Below are 18654 nucleotides of genomic sequence, written 5' to 3' on the forward strand. Positions count from 1 at the left end.
AGCTAGTGCATTCCTTTCATAACTCTCCCCCCACCCGACCCTTTTCAGGGACCCCTCTCATGAAAATTTACTTTTTGCAAGAGGTAGAACGTCTCATAACCTTAGGGGCTATAGAAGAGGTACCCAAACAACACAAGAGGCAAGGGTTTCCACTCAAATTATTTCCTTACCACCAAGTAGTCAGGGGGCTGGAGACCCATTTTGGATCTCCGCAAACTCAACCGGTTTGTCAAATACCAATGCTTTAAAATGGTTACACTGGCTATGATTATACCTCCCCTGGAAAAAGGAGCAAAGATGTCTACCCTTGATCTCCAGGCTGCATATTTCCACATATCAATTCACCCATCACACAGGAGATTCCTCCGTTTCACAAAGCATGGACACTGTCAATACAGAGTGCTACCGTTTGCACTGTCGACAGCCCCACAAGTATTCTCAAAAGTACTCTCAGTAGTGGCTGCACACGTACGCAAAACCGAATTATGGTATTCCTTTATCTAGACGACTGTCTTGTTATGTTCTCTACACAACAAGATACACAGCAAGCAGTCTCGACAACTAAAACCCTCTTCGACAAAGTAGGTCTACTGTTAAATATGGTAAAATGCACCTTGTCCTCTACTCAAACTCTGGAATTCATAGGGGCACACCTAGGCTCTGGCTTTTGCACAGTCTATCTACCACACCACAGATGGCTCTCTCTCAAGCTCCTGATAGAAACAGTCCAGTCAAGCCCATGTCTGCAAATACTGGGACACGTGGCAGCAGCCACATTTGTAGTACCTCATGCTCGATTACAAGCATGGATACACACAACCTATCGGCCTCACCTTCAGCCTTTGAGCAAAAACCTTACTATGCCCAACAAGATAAAAGCTTCCCTTACATGGTGGATGATACACAACAATGTATGTATAGAAGTCCCCTTCCAACAGATTTCACCATGAATAACCAGGTCTTGACAAACGGTGGCGAAATCTACTCACCAGCCCCACGCTGCGCATACACAAGACCCGCATTGCGCATGTGTGCACCACCAGTGAACAGGGCGACCGGCTGAAATCTACTCGCCATGGGCAAGTAGTAACAGTGATTTGTTGAGCCCTGTGAATAACAATCACTAGATGCCTCCCTCCTAGGTTGGGGAGATGACCTACATCATGAGCTCATACACCGGGGGGGGCCAACCCCTTCTGGGCAAAGAGCCAAGATAGCAGTGGATCCAGCACAAAGAGCAAAGTTGTTGAGCCCCCCCCCCCCAAAAAAAAGGGACTGCCCCTTTAAAAGGGACTGCCACCGGGTCGCATTTGGTTGGGGGGGGGGAGCTCTGCCCCTTTAAGAAAATGCATTTAAATGCTTTTTGAGGCTTTTTGGCCACAGCAGACTCCTGCTGCATCTTTCATGGCCGCGCTGGATGGCTCCCCTGCCCAGGTCAGCACAGGGAGCCACAAGGAGAGGGCTGTTTTTGGGAGTGCAGGGGCAACTTACAATCCACAGGGGAGGGAGTGCGGGGGATGGTATGACTCTGGGAAGGGTGTAACCCACTAAACGTACACTTGGTTGCATCTTATCTACCAGGCAAAGACAATACGTAGGCAGACAATTTAAGCAGAGAATTTTCACAAAACTAGGAGTGGGAGAGAAACCAATCAGTGCTCACTCACCTTTTCAGGAAATGGGGATTCCCAATTGTGGACCTATTTGCAATACACAAGAATGCTCATTGCCCACAGTACTGCTCAAGAGTGGGCATCAGTCCCAGTTCATTGGGGGATGCCTTCAGTATAGAATGAAATGCACACCTGGCATGTGTGTTCCCGCCTATTCCTCTTATACCACGAGTGATTCTCAAGATCAAGTGAGACAGGGCTAGAGTAATAATCACAGCATGCAACTGGCCTAGGCAAATGTGATACCCGTACCAGTTACGGATCAGTGTTCGGGTTTACACAATGTTTCCCCCATACAAGGAACCAATCCCAGCAGGGGACTGGAACGTGGTATAAATGTGCTCATGGGTAAACCCTTTGAGCCTCTTGCCACCTGCACACTATTACACTTGTCAATGAAAGTACCTTTCCTTGTGGCAATCACGTCTACAAGACGTGTTGGCGAAATAGCAGCCTTAATGGCGGATCCACCATATTTTATAAGGATAAGGTCACATTTAGGTTAGGACTCCTCCCAGATTCCTACCCAAAGTACCTACCGTGTTCCACTGCAATGAACCCATATGCTTACCGTAATTTAGTGAATATACTCCAAACCCTACTATACCCCACGTTTTTTTCTATTTGAGTTAAAAAAAAAAAAAAAAAAATGCCCCGTGCATGAATATAACCCGTGGGGTATACAAGGATTTTCTGTGCCAAGGGTATATTTATGGGGAGAGGGGAGATGGGATTAGCCACTCACTACCTCAGGTTCCAGTGCAGCTGCAAGCCTCCGGGCGGGGGAGCGCTCACCCCCTGGTTCCTGCGCAGCCTCAGGAAGGGGCAGGAGGATGAGCGCTCCCCTGCCCCTTCCTGCGGCTGTGCAGGAACTGTGGAGTGAGTGCTCCCCTGCCTGGAGGCTGGCAGCTGCGCAGCCACAGGAAGAGGCGACTCACCACTGGGTGAGTGTGTGTTTTTATAAAAAAAAAAAAAAAATCTGTATACCCTGGGGGGAGGGAGGGGGTTTGTAAAAACAAATATACCCCGTAGGTTATATTCACTAAATTACGGTATCTGTCTTCTGTAAACTGCACAACGACAATAAAGAAGCAGCTCTCTATTTCCTTGTGTCAGTAAAGCCTTGACTGGTGGAAGTTGATGAGTGTGTACCCATCTGGAAAAGAATGACTGAGGTCGGGGGAACATGAGGAACCTCAATTTTTTGAGGTGACATGGGTCCAGGATGGACCATGGCCCCCCCTTTCACCTTTGGGATAAGGAAATATTGGAAAATCAAACTCCTACCCTCTCAAGTCCTGACATATGTAGGAAAGCTTCTGCTCCCTGGGCAAGAAGTTGCCCAGGAGGATCCTGAAGATCCTAGGTATGGAATCTAGGTATGGAAACAAGATTTCTAGGTATGGAAACAAGGGGTGGAGGAAAACTGCTGAATGTACACAATGGTCACAGTACAGAATACTCAATGGTCTGATATTTGGGAACACAGTGAGGAAAGGAAACATGCAGTCCAAAAATACAAGGGAAGGATCCTGAACAAAGCTAGTCCACAGATGCATCTTCAAAAGGCCTCTCTGGGCCCTCCTGGGAGATCAATGTAGAAGGCAGGGGCTACTTATCAATCCTTCCCTGCCTCTTGGGCCCTGAGGCTGCTGCAGCCTAAAATGCTTCCTGGAGAGCCAAGGGTATATACAAGCCCAAAAAGCAGAATATGACCCTCCAATCTTTAAGGCCATGCAGCTTGGTGTCTGTTCAGAGAACACAGCATTGCCCTTGAAGGGGATGTCTTGGATCAACTATGCTTCACCCAAACTTTGCCTCCCTTCATCTGATGGTGTGGCTGAATACAAGCAGAATGCTTGTTTGGTGTAGGTCCAGCAAGTTCTACTGGGTAGCAGAAAGCCCTCCAACAGAGTTACCTGTCTGGCTAAATAGAAGCGCTTCACTTGTTGGGCCTTTATATAAAGTCTCTCTCCATTTCATTCTTCCCTGCTATCAGTCCTGGGGTATTTATTCCACCTGAAGTACTAAGGGCTGGCTCTAGGATTTGATCAAGGTCCACCTGACAGCTATTGTATTCTCCTGTCCAGGGCAAGTCGGTCTTCTCCCATGAGATGACTATCAGGCTCCTCAAGGGCCTGGAAAGACTTACCCATAGGCTGCTCTGTGGGATGCCAGGGCTGTCTCCGTTTGCGGAGAGCTCGCCCCCACCACAGCTGAGCTGCGGCTGCCTGTAATACAAAGGCAGCAGCATAGGGTTGCAGGGGCTCCCCAGGAGAGGGACTGAGAGTGCATTGGCTGCCAGCTCACCCTTGGAGGGGAGTACTGAGTAATCGTGCAAGAGCTAAACTGAAATATACGATTTCTAACCTCCTTAGTGGTGAGCCACTGGATCAGCAGGAATACACCTGCAACACACTGACCTAGTATGAGGCACAGTTTGGCACCTCTTATCCTCCATCCTCCCAAGGTCGGTGGTCAGTTGTTACCCGGTCATTTGTTGGTGCCTTGGCCCATTGCTGGTCCTGGAATCTCTGGCCATTCCTTAGGCAGCAGCTCTGGGAGCAACTCCTTGATGTCCCGCTCTGCAGCAGGGGAAAAGTCTCCCTTGCCTGCTCCAGTCCAACTGAGCTTCAGGGCCAGACTTTTGTACTTCTGCTTTCTGTCCTGCCCATCAGCTTCCTTAGGTGGGTGTGGCTCTGCTCCCCCAGGGAGGGGTTTTGGTCTCTCTCTGAGGAAGTACACACTACCTTGATACAGTAGTGAATTTGGTACGTTCCTACTTCTTTTTAAAGAACTATTTAGTTATTATGATGTCCTCATGGAATCTATGACCCTCCTATTTCACTGTTGCTGTGGAATACTATACTGTTCTATCTAGCTTCTGTATTGGAGTAAGAATTATGGATGTTTGGGTCCCTATACTCTTATGCCTTCCAGGGAAGGGAGGGAAGTGGGCGAGATGGGACATGGTTGGTCAAAAGAATCTGATTTTGTGTGTGAATAGGCACATATGTAATAAAAGTGGAATCTGTATCATTTCAACCACAGTCATTAAGATAAGTAGTTTTTTATTCTTGGTTTTTGCACTTGGAGCTTGAAACTCACTTTGACTAAAGGAGAGGCAGAGATTTGTTTAGTCTGAATTGTTGCAATTGAACATAACATTCTCACTGCACGGTTTGGCCATTCGCCTGTCTTCACTGGTTCTTGTAGTGTCTAGGTATTTAGTTTTATTTTAAGAATGCCTTGAGCTTTTCATTCATGAGTGAGCAGCCAATAAAATCAACTTTGGGTAATTTTGAAGCTAAAATATTTGGATTATCACCTGAATGGTTTCTTTCCTAGAACTGCAGCGTGAAGACATAAGCAGTATAGAAATTGTAGGTGGAGCCACTAGAATCCCAGCAGTGAAGGAACAAATATGTAGGTTCTTCTGTAAAGATATAAGCACTACATTGAATGCGGATGAAGCTGTTGCAAGAGGTTGTGCATTACAGGTATGGTTACTAAAATTCCAATCTGTTCTACAGCATACATTGCTTGTAATTGTTTATTAAGCAAAAGTCAAAGAATGCTGCAACTTAAAACAAAATGTCCCTCATATCATGATTTAAGGTCTTTGTACTATTGGTTCTTGCACAGTCATATTCACTAATCATTTAAACATCTGTTGTAGTCACATTTGGTGGTAATTATGTGATTAATGATGGGAAGGCTGGTCTTATAGTTAAAATACAGGAGTGAAAGTCAGAATGTCTGGGTTCTCTTCCTAGTTCTGCCATAGACTTTTGCATTAATGAGTATAAGTCACTTCCTTCATCTGTAAAACTAGAGTGTTTAAACTTCAAAGCCATTATGAGGTAATTCTGTTTTAAAAACTCAGAGATTCCTGTCACTATAAACATGCTCCATCAGTATAACTCAGATGATGGTTCTTAATTAAAGTAACTTAAAATTGTCTGAATATTAGTATGTGTAGCTCATTTAAAAACACTTTACACTAAGATAATCATGGCCAGTGTACTAGATTTATAGAAGAATAATAATGCTAAATTCAAGTAAATGTATTCACTAAACTATATACATATTTAAAATATGATCTCTCTCTTCCAGTGTGCAATTCTTTCCCCAGCATTTAAGGTGCGTGAATTTTCCCTCACCGATGTTGTTCCTTATTCGGTAACTTTAAGATGGAAGTCCTCTTATGAGGAAGGAACAGGGTAAGTTGTTCACCCCCCCCCCCCCCCCAAGTAAAATATGCAAAAAGACTTAATGGTGTGCGAAGGTCAAACCTGTCAACTATAGCTCATTTGTCTATATTTTGTACTGTATTGTCATTAATCATTTTGTCTCTGGAAGTTGGGATCACGTACCATTTTGCTACTCATCACCAGTTGCTACATTGTTCTAATTTATTTATCATAACTTAATCATAATTAGCTTTCTAATATATACAAAAAATCTACATAGAGATAGTTGTAAAATGTAGTATTGTCAGGTTGGTCGTTGAGTTTAACACTCATTCTGCCTTCAAACTTCAGTTAAGTTAGAGAATGCAAAATAATTTTCCATAGCCAAATAAATGTCTATTAAATATTTCATTTGGTTACTAGGTTTTCATGGATGCTCATAGGTAATATAGCAGGGTCTAATATAACTTGATTCATAGTCATTCTACAAACTATTACTTTTATTTACTTGAACACTTTTTTTATATCTCTAGGGAATGTGAAGTCTTCAATAAGAACCATGCTGCTCCATTTTCAAAAGTTATTACTTTCCACAAGAAGGAGCCTTTTGATCTGGAAGCCTATTATACCCACCCAAATGAAATACCGTATCCTGAACCCAGAATAGGTGAGAACAGACCATGGAAATACATATTAAATCTTTTGTGTGCATTTTAAAAGCGATCCATTCATTTAAAATGGTGTATATAAACAGCTGAGCCAAATGTCTTGGCATAAAATCATAGAGATGAAGAACTGGTTGTGTGTATTGGAGAGCTTTTGCATCTCCTTGTTACCTCACTTCACTTATCTGAACATTGTGAGGCTGAAGCTACTGTAAGAATCAGACCAGAAACCTTGCCAGGTCATTTTGGATTCAGCGTCTTCAAAGATTTAATGCTTTAGTTAAATTTCTTATTTAAGATGAATGTTAGAATTCTTAACATTGTTTGTCATTTATAGTTACTACCTCCATAAGTTTTATTGGGTCCAACATCATGGTGTAGGTTCACAGATCCAAAAGTGGAAGGAGGAGTAAGGATTCAAGAGGTTTGTCCTGTTGTATCCTCACTTCGTTGTCTATACAAGGTATCTGATTTGCATAGTGGAAGGATGTTCTTTTTCATAGTGCACAATCAGCATCTGGTTTACCACAAGCACTCATATTGAATTTCCAAACCAGCTCCAAGTGTTGCTGATCTAATAGCTCTAGCAGCCAAATCCTCCAGTTCTAAATAGGGATGTTAAAGACTAGTCGACTATGCGATAAGCAAATATTTATTGGATAGTTAGTCGACTAGTCGATTCCCCCTCCCTCTCCCCCCTTTGCTGCCTCTGTCACAGCTCAGCTGTGCAGTGGCTGCTCCTTTAAAATGCTACCTCTGGCATTTCAAAGGGGCAGTGCTGTTGAGCCTGGGAGCAGCTGGGGCCTCCCCAGCTGATCCTGGGCTCCCTGTGGCATTTCAGCATTCTACAGGTGCCTGCCTCTATTAGAGCAAAACCTCATGTGTTTGCTCTTGTGGATTTGACATCTGTCCTTTTGGATAAGGATATTTAACAAGATAGGACTTTTGTTGGCAGCGCCAAGCGGTGTTCCAAGTCTCTCTCAAATACTACAAAGCCATTTCTGAGAACTTGCTCAAATTGTTAACCAAATATATGGCAAATACCCCCCCCCCCCCCCAAAAAAAAAAAAGGGTTTCCAAACACTTCCTCTTGCACCTTTTAAAACTAATCAGAAGCCAGTACAGGTAAACAAAAGGTATTGTGTCTCTGGAAAAGATGCCCATAATTGAACCAGATTTTGTATTAGCTGAAGCTTCTTCAGTTGCTGCCTTCTTGATCATTTCCATAATGCAATACTGTAGTGTGCTCTAAGACAAGGATACCTAAGATCCATATCAAAGCAGAATGGGTGCAATTGAAACTGAATGAATAATTTGCAGAAAGACTAAGTGGAATTTAGCCCTACCCCACCCCCTTTCTTCAAGCAGATTCATTTCTTGTGAGGAAATAGAATTGTAAAATTGTTCAAGGTTAGGTGGTACCATCATTTAGGAGACAACAGCCTGAAGAAGATCTAACAGAACGGGGTGAAGCATGAAGTATATTCTTCCAATGTTCCAGGATAGTAATGTGTTTGTCAATAAGACCTCCATTTACTGCCAACCCCATTTGTCTGTTCAGGCTACTTAATTCAAGGTACTTCCGTGTAGTGTTTTATATACTTATGTCTCTGTACAAAGTATTACAGTTGCAGAAATTGAGGCAGATTTTTCAAGTGACTTTCCAAGGACCTGCAATCAGTGGCAGAACCAAGATTAAAATTGAGGAGTACCTGATTCCCAACACTGTGCTCATTTTCTGCTTGGAGCCATTGTTTCTCACAGAATATAGGCTATGGAGCTCTTACAGGAGAGGTTGTATGACTGAAGTTCCTGAATTTGGTAAAGGAATATCTAGTTATTCTGAGATTAGTCAGCCATTGTTCTAGCTACTGATTTACCTCTCTAACCTACAATTACTTGAGTTTTTTGGAGCAATCCTTCTTGTCCTTTTTTTTAAAATGCTTGATAATGAAAATGGCTCTAGGGAATATTTTTGAGGAATGAAAGCTCTTTTAGACATTCCAGAAAACCAGATTAATCCTTATATGCTGCTTGTTGTGTTTTTTAGGACGTTTCACTATTCAGAATGTTGTTCCTCAGTATGATGGAGACAATTCCAAAGTGAAAGTTAAAGTACGTGTCAATATCCATGGAATCTTCAGTGTGGCTAATGCATCAATAATAGAGAAACAAAATGTGGAAGGAGATCACAGTGATGTACCTATGGATGCAGAATCATCGTGTAAGAATCAAGGCAAAGATGAACAGGTATGTAACATTTGAAAAATTCTCTTGTAATTGCAACAAAAGACTTGGAGAAGGTCCAGAGAAGAGCAACAAGAATGATTAAAAGTCTAGAAAACATGACCTGTGAAAGAAGACTGAAAGAATTGGGCTTTAGTTTGGAAAGGAGAAGACTGAGAGGGGACATGATAGCAGTTTTCAGTTATCTAAAAGGATGTCATGAGGAGGGAGAAAATTGTTGTTCTTAGTCTCTGAGGATAGGACAAGCAGGAATTGGCTTAAACTGCAGCAATGGAGGTTTAGGTTGGATGTTAGGAAAAACTTCCTAACTGTTAGGGTGGTTAAACACTGCAATAAGTTGTCTAGGGAGGTTGTGGAATCTCCATCACTGGAGATATTTAAGAGCAGGTTAGACAGACCTCTGTCAGGGATGGTCCAGATGGTATTGGGGACTGGACTCTGACATCTCGAGGTCCCTTCCAGTTCTAGTGTTCTATGATTCTATGCAATCAAAGGTTAATTCTAATCTACTAATTTTCCCATTTCCAATATTATTTGTTACAAGAATAGACTGAACCACCAGTTAATGTTATTTGTATACAGCTTTCTATTTATGTAAGCATTAATAATAGGTTCAGAGCTACATAGGACACAAATACCTTTCATACCCCCAGGAGTTACAGTATGTAAAAGATAAATACAAATGAGATTCACACAGATACCCACAGAAAAATGTTTGCTCAATTTTTCTCTTCTGCCGACAGTTTTCAGCAGTTTTTAATACTAGTATTTAATGGCAACAATGATATTGCTTTTGAAGAAATATGTGTTTGAGTTCCAGGTAAACAAGCTTTTTAATGTGTTGGTATAAAACACTTCATAAAACTATTTGTTAAATGAAATTTACTAATGAAAACAGTTCTATATTCTGTGTGTCCTATGGATATCACTTTATTTCATCTTCAGCTTAAACTTTCATTTGTTTGCTTTTTTCCTTTTTATATAGTTTAATCATGAAAAGCTTTAAGTGCAAATGTACTTGAATGACTAAAAGATGAGGGAAATATGACAGTATTTAATAATTTTATGCCATGTATAATCATGGATTATAAACTTGGTGATACACTAATCAGTGACAATGCCCGGTTCAAGTCTTCATCCCCTTTCCGTTACCTCTAACGTGTCCTAACCTTGGAAGAGTGCAACTGTTGGAGGTCACCAGACTGATCTTTTAGGGAGAAGAGAATAAGACAGTTGTATGACACTAAGTAGTCTACAGTATACAACTGCAGACATGAACCTGTCCGTAAAGGAATGGGAAAGCTTACTTTCTAGTTCCTGCTGTGGTCCCTTAGAGAGCCACATGAACAGCTCATACATACAGGACTACAGTCTGAACTAAGTCATTTTTTTGCCTTTAGTATCTACCACTTGGCTCATAGTATATCCTAACTCCACAGGAGACCCGGTGGATATCAGAGCAGTATGTAGCCTTCTGGCAATAGGATGAACTCTCACTCCTCCTTTATTCTGTAGTTTATTTAATGGTTGTCACCTCTAATCTTAACTGCTAGCATCTTTTCTTCCTTTTGACAGTTGCTGCTCTGCCAGGCTGGGTTGCTTCTGTCTTCACTCTCATTTTACTTTTTTTACTTTCATCTTACTCGTGTGTGGCTCTCATGTTGCATTTACTGCTTTTTATATTTGAACCTCAGGTTCAACCTCAACTTCCTGCTATTCAACTACACCTTGATTTACCTTGTCCATTCTGTGTATTCCTTTGATTCTGCCTAAGGTCCTTGCTAAACAATTTCTGTGTTCTGTGACTGTGCCTCCAAATCCTGGGGTCGCACTGCAAATTTTTGCAGACCATATTGATCCAGTTAATCAGAAATTTTCTTCCTTTTTCTCCAATCTTGTTTTCCTTGTTTCTGAATGAGGTGCCCATCCTATTATCCATCTGTGACCATACCTTTTTAACAGTGCTCCTTTCTCTCTCGATTCAAACATGCTCTTGTGTCCTAACTTACATTTATCATCCACTCATCTGTCTTACCCACCAACAGTTCATATAAAAGATTCATGAGCATACTGTATTCTCACTGCCTTGACTTCCAATGCAGTTTCCACTCAGTCTTCACTAGAGAAACTGCTTGAGGCAGTGAAAACTAGACAATAAAGTCAGAGTTCTTTGTGCTGGGTTCAGTCTGAGTTCTGCTTTTGCTGCTGCTCATTTTGTACACGTATCATTTGGCTTCTGTAATTGAGCTTGAAATGTTATGCTATTGCTCTTGTATCTTTGGTGGCTCTTTGAGTGATTGCTCATGTCCATTCCATTTAGGTGTGAGTGTACTGCGTGTATGATTCTCAGAAGGTGTTCCCCCCCCTTAGCGGTACCCATTGGGCCAGGAAGGGAGCCCTCTAGAGGGGTGACCCCATGGTGGTGCACATATACCCCTCCTGGCCCTCTGCCCCCTCAGTTCCTTCTTACTGCCTGAGATGGTTGTTGGAACACTCTGTTTGCTACAGCAAGGGCTCCATTAGTGGTTCTTCTGTAAAGAGTTACAACTTTATATTTAGTGTATTTCTGTAAGTTGTATTCATAGTGTAGTTACAGTACTGAGTGGGGTTTTCCACCTCACCTTTGTTCTTCCACACCAGAGTATACTTGGGTCTCAGGACTTTAAGCCTAAGCCCCATGGTGACCTGCATGACTTGTGCCTAAAGTGCCTGGGAAAGAATCGTCACACAGGTGGGTGTAAAATCTGACGGGGAGTCAAATGGCGCACTAAAAAGGAGAAGGACATGCTGCTCAAACTTCTTCTTATGGAGGCAGCTCTTTGGCCACAGGTGGACTTTTAGTTAGCACTGGCGCCCGTGACACACAGCACACCAGCATCCGTGCAGAAGCCTTTGGCACTGAGAAGACCATCCCTGACTCCAAGACTGACCACATCCAAATACAGATGCCACCTGTACAGGTGGTCAGGCACCGAGGCAAACAGACATAGATGTCTTGGTACATGTCATGGCACCAATCACCAGCACTGACCTCTTTGGCACCACATTGATCAGCCTTTGAGTATTTCTCTGAGGCAGAGTTGCTCTTGTCCTGCACAACTTGGCACTGGTCTAGCTCCCGGAACTGAAGCACTGACCTCCAGTCTCCACAAACCACCTATCATCAGGCCCAAGGCCCAACAACACCTTGAGTGGCATCTGTCTACTCAGCAGCACATGGTGCCCCATCGACCACACTACTCCTAGGTCAGCGTCTAGATACAGCCTAAAAGGATACCCCTAGGCCTCCTCTTGAGGACAGATGTCTGCAGGCCTCAGCTGTCTACCTTATTCAAGGTGTATTCAGGACACTAAGGAGCAGGCTTCCCATAGAGCAGTGGTCTCCAACCTTTTAAGCATGAGATCACTTTTGGAATGTAAGTGCAATTCAAGATCTACCTCAAACTCAAATACCCTTTCCCCTCCTCCTTCCTGCCTCTTCTCTGAGACCCTGCCCACTCCATCTTCTTCCCTCCCCCATCCTTCTTCCCTTTCACCAGGCAGGTGCAGTGGGTTGGGGTTCAGGGCTCTGGTCTCAGATTAAGGGATTTGGAGTGCGAGAGGGGCTTTGAGCTGAGCCTGGGGCAGGCAGTTGGGATGTCAGAGGGGATTCTAGGTGCAGGCTCTGGGAGGGTGTTTGGATGCAAGGGTGCTCGAGGCTAGGGCAGGGGCCTGGAGTGCAGGAGGGGGTTCATGACTGGGGTAGGGTTTCAGGATGTGGGCTCCGACTGGGCACCGCTTACCTCCCGTGGCTCCTGGATGGTGGTGCAGTAGGGCTAGGGCAGGCTCACCACTGCCCTGGCCCTGCACCACTCCCAAAAGCAGCCAGAAAACTCCCATCTCAAGGCCTTGACATCAGTGCACCTCTTCTTCCTCCCCTGCTCTGCACAGCAAGCAGGAGGCTCTTGGGATCTGGGGGAGGCAGCTCCTAGGCAAAGGGCAGGATAATGCTCAGCAGTAGGGGGAGGGGCAGCTGAAGTGTCAGCACTTGATAGCCTCTTGGTGAAACCAGTCAGGATTACCTGTCAAAGGCTCCAAGATGTACCAGTAGATCCTAATTTACCAGTTGGTGGCCACTGCCTTAAGGAATCTTTCTCGTCCTCCCCAGACAAAACAGTGGTGGGCACATTACTCTCTTTACCTACCATGGATGCAAGGGCCCATCAAAATCTCCTGAAAAGGATGGACCAAAATTTGTGAATGCAGGCTGAGGAGATTGTAGAAGAAGGAGTGGCACCACTGTATCGGTGCATATATACCCCTGCTAACCCTCCACCCCCTCAGTTCTTTCTTACTACATGTGACGGTTGTTGGAGCTCCTTTCTTGTTTGCTCGCAAGCGTGCTGTCAGCGGTATTCACCAGTAATGTTAGCTCTTATTTTCCCTCCAAGTTGCTCTTTCTGTTAAGTACTTGTTTGATAGATACGGTTCGCCCGATGCATCCCCCTTTCCTCTCTGCCCATGGGGCATGTCAGGGCCTCACGGCTTTAAATTCTGCGCTGACTGTCCTGCAGTGATCCGCACAACTTGTGCTTACAGTGTTTGGGTGAGGCCTACGTCCTGGCTAATTGCAGAATCAGCCACAGTTTTAAGCCCCGGACCCAGCGCAGGAGAGATTTGCACTTGAAGATACTCCTACTGGAGTTGGTGTTTGACATGGCACCGGAATCCCGCAGCACACTGCCTTTGGTGCGAGATACACCAGGGTCCTCCGGAGCCCCGTCGGCATCGAGATGCCCTTCATTCCGGCACCGCTTGCAATCACCGTTGCGGTGTAAGAAGAGAGCGGAGAGAGGTAGGTCTCCATCCTGGTGCGCCCCAGTCGGGGCACCCTGTTGCGCTGCGCCCATACTAGCCTCAAGGTCTGCTGCTCCTGGGTCAGAGCGTGGTCAGTTGAGCACAACCAAGGGCTGCGGTGCAGAGGAGGAGCTGGTTCCAGTTGATAGGCCCTGTACAGTGGACTCGCTCGAGGTGGCACGGGAATAGATTGAGTTGACTGTGGACTCGCCCTCGCTGCCTCTTGCACGCTGGGACCTGTTTCGGGTCCGTACTTCGGCGGCAGCACCAGACCTGGGCAGACCTGTATTGAGAACAGCACCTTCTCCAGCCTTTTGTGATGCCTTAGGGTCTGGTGGCGAGACTGCACTCTCTGGCATTCACATCTGCGCCAACACTAGTGGGCCCTTCAGTGTCAGTGGCCACTCTCCCGCAAGAGTCCAGAGAGAGCGTGGCCTCCAGCACCATTATTCTGGAGGCACAGTCCGCAGAACTGGAGCAGTTGATGCCCCCACCACCGGTCTGGCACCAGGGCAAGCCAGCATCCATGATCCGGCACACACAGTGGCACTGACCAATGCGGGGTCTGGGGAACGGAGTCCGACTACTCAGCGGATTCGGATGTTGAGTCGGTACAGTCCTGAGTGATGCTGTCTCTTTCTCGGCTTCCGACACCATTCTTACTCCTGGCACCATGAGTGACATTGCAGTACTTCAGGCCAGTCGCTACTGCAGACTTTGCCCCTGCAGTGGCAGCACCAGGTGGTCATTCTGGGCTCCATGAGCACACCATCAGGCCCAAGGGAGGACTACTTCTACTGTGGGATCCTCACATTAAGACGCCCTGAGCCTGGCCTTCCACCATGCTGGTGCCCCAGCACCGCAGGCCTTGGCAATCTGGGGTGAATCTCAGCCCCCATTGGAGGGCATCAGGGTTCAAGTCCCCTCGGGTCAATTGGGCCCTGCCCATAGGCCTCAGAGCAGCTGCGTGAACTGGAGGACTTGATAGTGCGCAAGTACTCATCGTCTTCTCCAGATGAAGCCTTGGGGCTGGCCTCCCTGTCAATGCCAACCATGGACTCCTGGGCCCATCAAGAACGCCTGCGGAGACTGGCACAAAGTCTCAGGGTGCAGCTCGAGCGGGCCTCAGAGGACTCCGACCTGACTGTCAACTTCCTCAACATGGAGGCACCATCTCGCATGGCTCTGTCCCTAAACAAAATGGTGGGCAGAATTACCAAGCATGCATACCACCCATGGACAAAAGGGCAGAGTGGCAGTACTTCGTCCCCCAGGTGGGCCATGAGTATTTGTTCACACCCATCACTGGGCTCGATAGTGGTACAGGCTGCTAACTGGGGACATTAAAATTAATCAACTAATGGAAGTTCCATTGACTGTTCAATTAGTTGATGAGGGCGCTTCTGCTTTGAAACGTAGCAAGAGGCCGTTGGACTGTTGCTAGATTTCAAAGGCAGAAGTGCCGCTCAGAATTCCGCCTTTGAAACGTACAAGAGCCCCAACCCTCCTGGGGATCTTGTGCACTTCAAAGATTGAAATGCAGCCTAGGGCCAGTGGGGGACTGAGTCCCCTATTGGCCCAAGGCTCCATGCGGTGCTTCTGCTTTAAAAAGTACAAGAGTCCCGTGGGAACTCTTGTACATTTCAGAGGTGGAATGCCACTACTGTGCCCTTGCCCCCTTCCATGGAGCTGAAGGAACTGGCTTTAAGTCGGCTCCTCTCAGCACCCCCTCTTGTTCCCCCCTTGCTACCTCTTTCTGAAAAGGGAGCGACTATTTGCTTGCATTCTTTCCGCTAACTACTGTGAGCGTCATGAACAACCCGCTCCAACCCCTAATAACACGGAGGCCAAGCGATCAGATCTGTTGAGTCACAAGACCTACACCTCAGGAGTCTCCTGCTCAGGATTGCTAATCAGCAAACACTCCTGAGTAGATATGCCTTCAACTCCTGGGCAGCAATGGACAAGTTTGGAGAGTCGTTGCCCCAAGAGTTTAGACAGGAGTTTAAGACCTTGCCCGAGGAGGGAAAGGTAGTGTCCTGTGTGGCACTCCAGGCGGCCTTGGACTCCGGATGCAGCAGCCTCCTCTATGGCAACTGACTTGGTCTTGCACAGAAGCGCATGGCTCCAGGTGTCTGGCATTCTACCAGGAGTCCAGAACACTGTCCAGGAGTTGCCTTTCAAGTGTGCGGGCCAGTTTTTGGAGCAGACTGATACCAGTCTCTATGGGCTAAAAGGCACTAGAGCAACATTCAGGTCCCTAGGCATCCACATTCCTGTCCTGCAGGGGCACTCCCTCCCTAGGACCCCATCTTGCCCTTTCCAGCAGGGGAGCAGGTTGAATTTCACCAGGCGCAGAGGCCATAATAATAATAGAAGCGGCAGGCGACAGTTCTGCTCTTCATCTGACTGGAAGGAGTGCCCCAAAGGCCCTAGACCGAATCTTTGAAGGTGTGAGTGTAGACAGCGCACCAATCTGACTAGAGGCCTTTTACTGATCAACTTTTCCCCTTCCACTGTGCCTGGTCTCATATCACGATGGACTGCTGGGTCCTGGGCATGATGAGAAGCATTTTCTCAGGTTAGAGGTGCAGAAGCTTCTTGACCTGGGGGCAGTAGAGGAGGTCCCTCAGGACCTCGGGAGGGGGAGGAGGTGTTTCTTCTCCTGGTACTTCCTTGTCCCCAAGGCCAAGGGCAGCTTCTGCCCCATTTTGGACCCGAGGGATCTCAACACTTTACTAGGAAAATCAAAGTTCAAGATGGTAACGTTGGCCTCCATTATCCCTTCCCTAGCCATGGGAGACTGGTATGCTGCCCTCTATCTCAGACACCTACTTTCACATCTGTTTCATCCCTGCACAGGTGATTCCTCCGCTTTACGTTGGGCCACAACCATTATCAGTTTACACCCCTTCCCTTTGGCCTTTCTACAGCCTCCAGAGTTTTTACAAAGTTGTGGCAGTAGTGGCCGACTTCCTGAGGAAGCAAAGGGAGGATCCAGATTTATCTGTACCTGGATGATTGGTTTATAAAAGGCTCCTCCCTGTCTCAAGTGACCGACCACATATATGGTCAGGGACATGTTCTTCAGGTTGGATCTTAAACTAAACAAGGCCAAGTCCACCCTGATCCCCACTCAAATGATAGCTTGTGGGATGTTTTATGGATGCGGCGAGGGCGTTCTTCTCTGGCATCCCTTAGGTTTCGTCGCTTGGTGTCCTATTCTATTTGCCTTTTTTACATTGATGCATTATATGGCAGTCCCCCAAATGCATCTCTTATCTTCATTCTATTCCCTTACTTTCTAGCTTGCCTTTTGAAACGGTGGCACACTTCCTAGAATTCCTGTTGTCATACTAAATTTCATGTTCTCCAAAACTCTGTTACTTGTCTTTATCATCAGTTATAACTTTTCTTTTCAGTTAAACTCAGCCTCGCTGTTTGCTTTTTTCTTCTCCATCCATGTTTTTGTTAAATTCCTAATGGCTTCCTTCATTCACTTTTCTGAAATCTCTCCTTTGTTCCCTATGCCTGTTGGTAAAATCTTGATCTGTGCATTGGTCAGAAATGCATATGGACTACTCCAGACCACTTTTACTTCCTCACATCTCACCTTCTCACATCAATCTGTCACTTCCCCAAAACATTGCAGTTCCTATTGAAATAACTTCCTATTGTGTAAGTGAAACACCTTGCCTACCTACTCTTTTCAAATCCCTTCTTGAAACTAATTTTCTGTCCTCTGCTCATTTTATTTTCTCATCTTTTTTGCATTTGAACTTCCCAAATTCAGTTGAAAGCTCCTCAGGATAGGGACTTGAACTTATTTAGAAGAACCCTTCTCTTCCATGTACATATTTTTTCCTCCCAGAGTAATATTTTTCTGGTTTTTCTTGTGTAGCACATTTTAGCATTTGGTTTATGAAGGTTAGAATAAGTGGTAGTGCAGTTAGCATTACATCGGCATAAGGACACTTTTTGTGCTCTGATAACTTGAAAGGATTAATATTTAAAATTTCTCAAGTTGTAAAAAAGTGCCTTTGACACATTTAAAGATACTTATTAATGGTGTTTTTTTTGGTAAGAAAAAAGGTGCCAGTAATCCAGGCTCATAGTTGTTGAGCAAAACAAAAACAAAAAAGCCACACTTGGGTGTCCCGAGCGGACTTCCGTTGGTAGGCAAGCTGCCCCAGGAAATAGGTGCCGGTATGCCAGAGGGGAATCCCATTCAATTAAAGTATGATGGGAAAATAGGTGCTGGTACACTGTCCCAAGGCCTACCGTCAACAAAAAATCACTGTTTATTAATAAGTAAAATTTAAAAAATAGTGGCAGAAGACATGTCGACATTTCCATGTAATGTATTATGTATAGAGAATATTCGAAATAGTACACTATCCTCAATACAAAAGTAACCCACTTTTATCTCTAGGCTTTTCCCCATGACAATACTTCTGTTCTTCCTAATTTGTCTTCTGTTTTTACTGTGGTGCTTGTCAGCAATTCTCTTTCATAATTGAGGATGATACCCTTGACTCTGAGGATAAGGTTTGTGATGCATATGTAGTATTCTTTTATCATTAGAATTTTCTCTTTAACTATAGAGAAGATTTCCCCTTCCCCTCTTTCCAACTGTTGCCTCTGATAGTCTGTGTGAACAGTAAGAACAGTAAGTTGAAAACTTGAAGAAGTTGGCAGAAGTAGCCTTCTGATGCTTAAAATAGATTATTAAACAATAGTTTAGCAAACTAAATTATTTCATACTTGCAGTGGATGCAGCATATGCTAGTACCTAAAGTTTCATAGCAAATTTTATTAACCTACAAGGAAATAATTTTTAGTCCATGTGCATTTTTGTGTTGCTGTCAGTTACTAAAGAAATTTAAAAGTAATTCACTTTATTCTCATATGTATTCTATTATAAATTCAGGAATTTAATTTCTAGGAATTGCTTCTAATTTTATTATCGCAAATGATAACTTTCCTTTAAGTACAGTAGGAAAACTTAGCAATCTATTGATATTGAATTTTGCTACTTAA

General features: G+C 44.9%; 1 protein-coding gene across 3 annotated transcripts in view; it reads left to right on the forward strand.

Moving 5' to 3' along the window:
- The window catches only part of HSPA4L (heat shock protein family A (Hsp70) member 4 like), an 80573-nt gene that overhangs the window by 48224 nt on the left and 13695 nt on the right, over positions 1-18654 (forward strand). For 2 of the 3 annotated variants that reach the window (XM_075929873.1, XM_075929870.1), the window contains 5 exons: positions 5022-5173; positions 5790-5896; positions 6400-6533; positions 8582-8781; positions 18115-18162. In XM_075929873.1, the coding sequence (XP_075785988.1) occupies positions 5022-5173; positions 5790-5896; positions 6400-6533; positions 8582-8781; positions 18115-18162 (641 nt within the window). The remainder of the gene's footprint in view (positions 1-5021; positions 5174-5789; positions 5897-6399; positions 6534-8581; positions 8782-18114; positions 18163-18654) is intronic. The other variant, XM_075929871.1, reaches the window with a different exon arrangement.

This window comes from Pelodiscus sinensis, chromosome 5, assembly GCF_049634645.1.
Source record: "Pelodiscus sinensis isolate JC-2024 chromosome 5, ASM4963464v1, whole genome shotgun sequence".
NCBI classification, from domain to species: Eukaryota; Metazoa; Chordata; order Testudines; family Trionychidae; genus Pelodiscus; species Pelodiscus sinensis.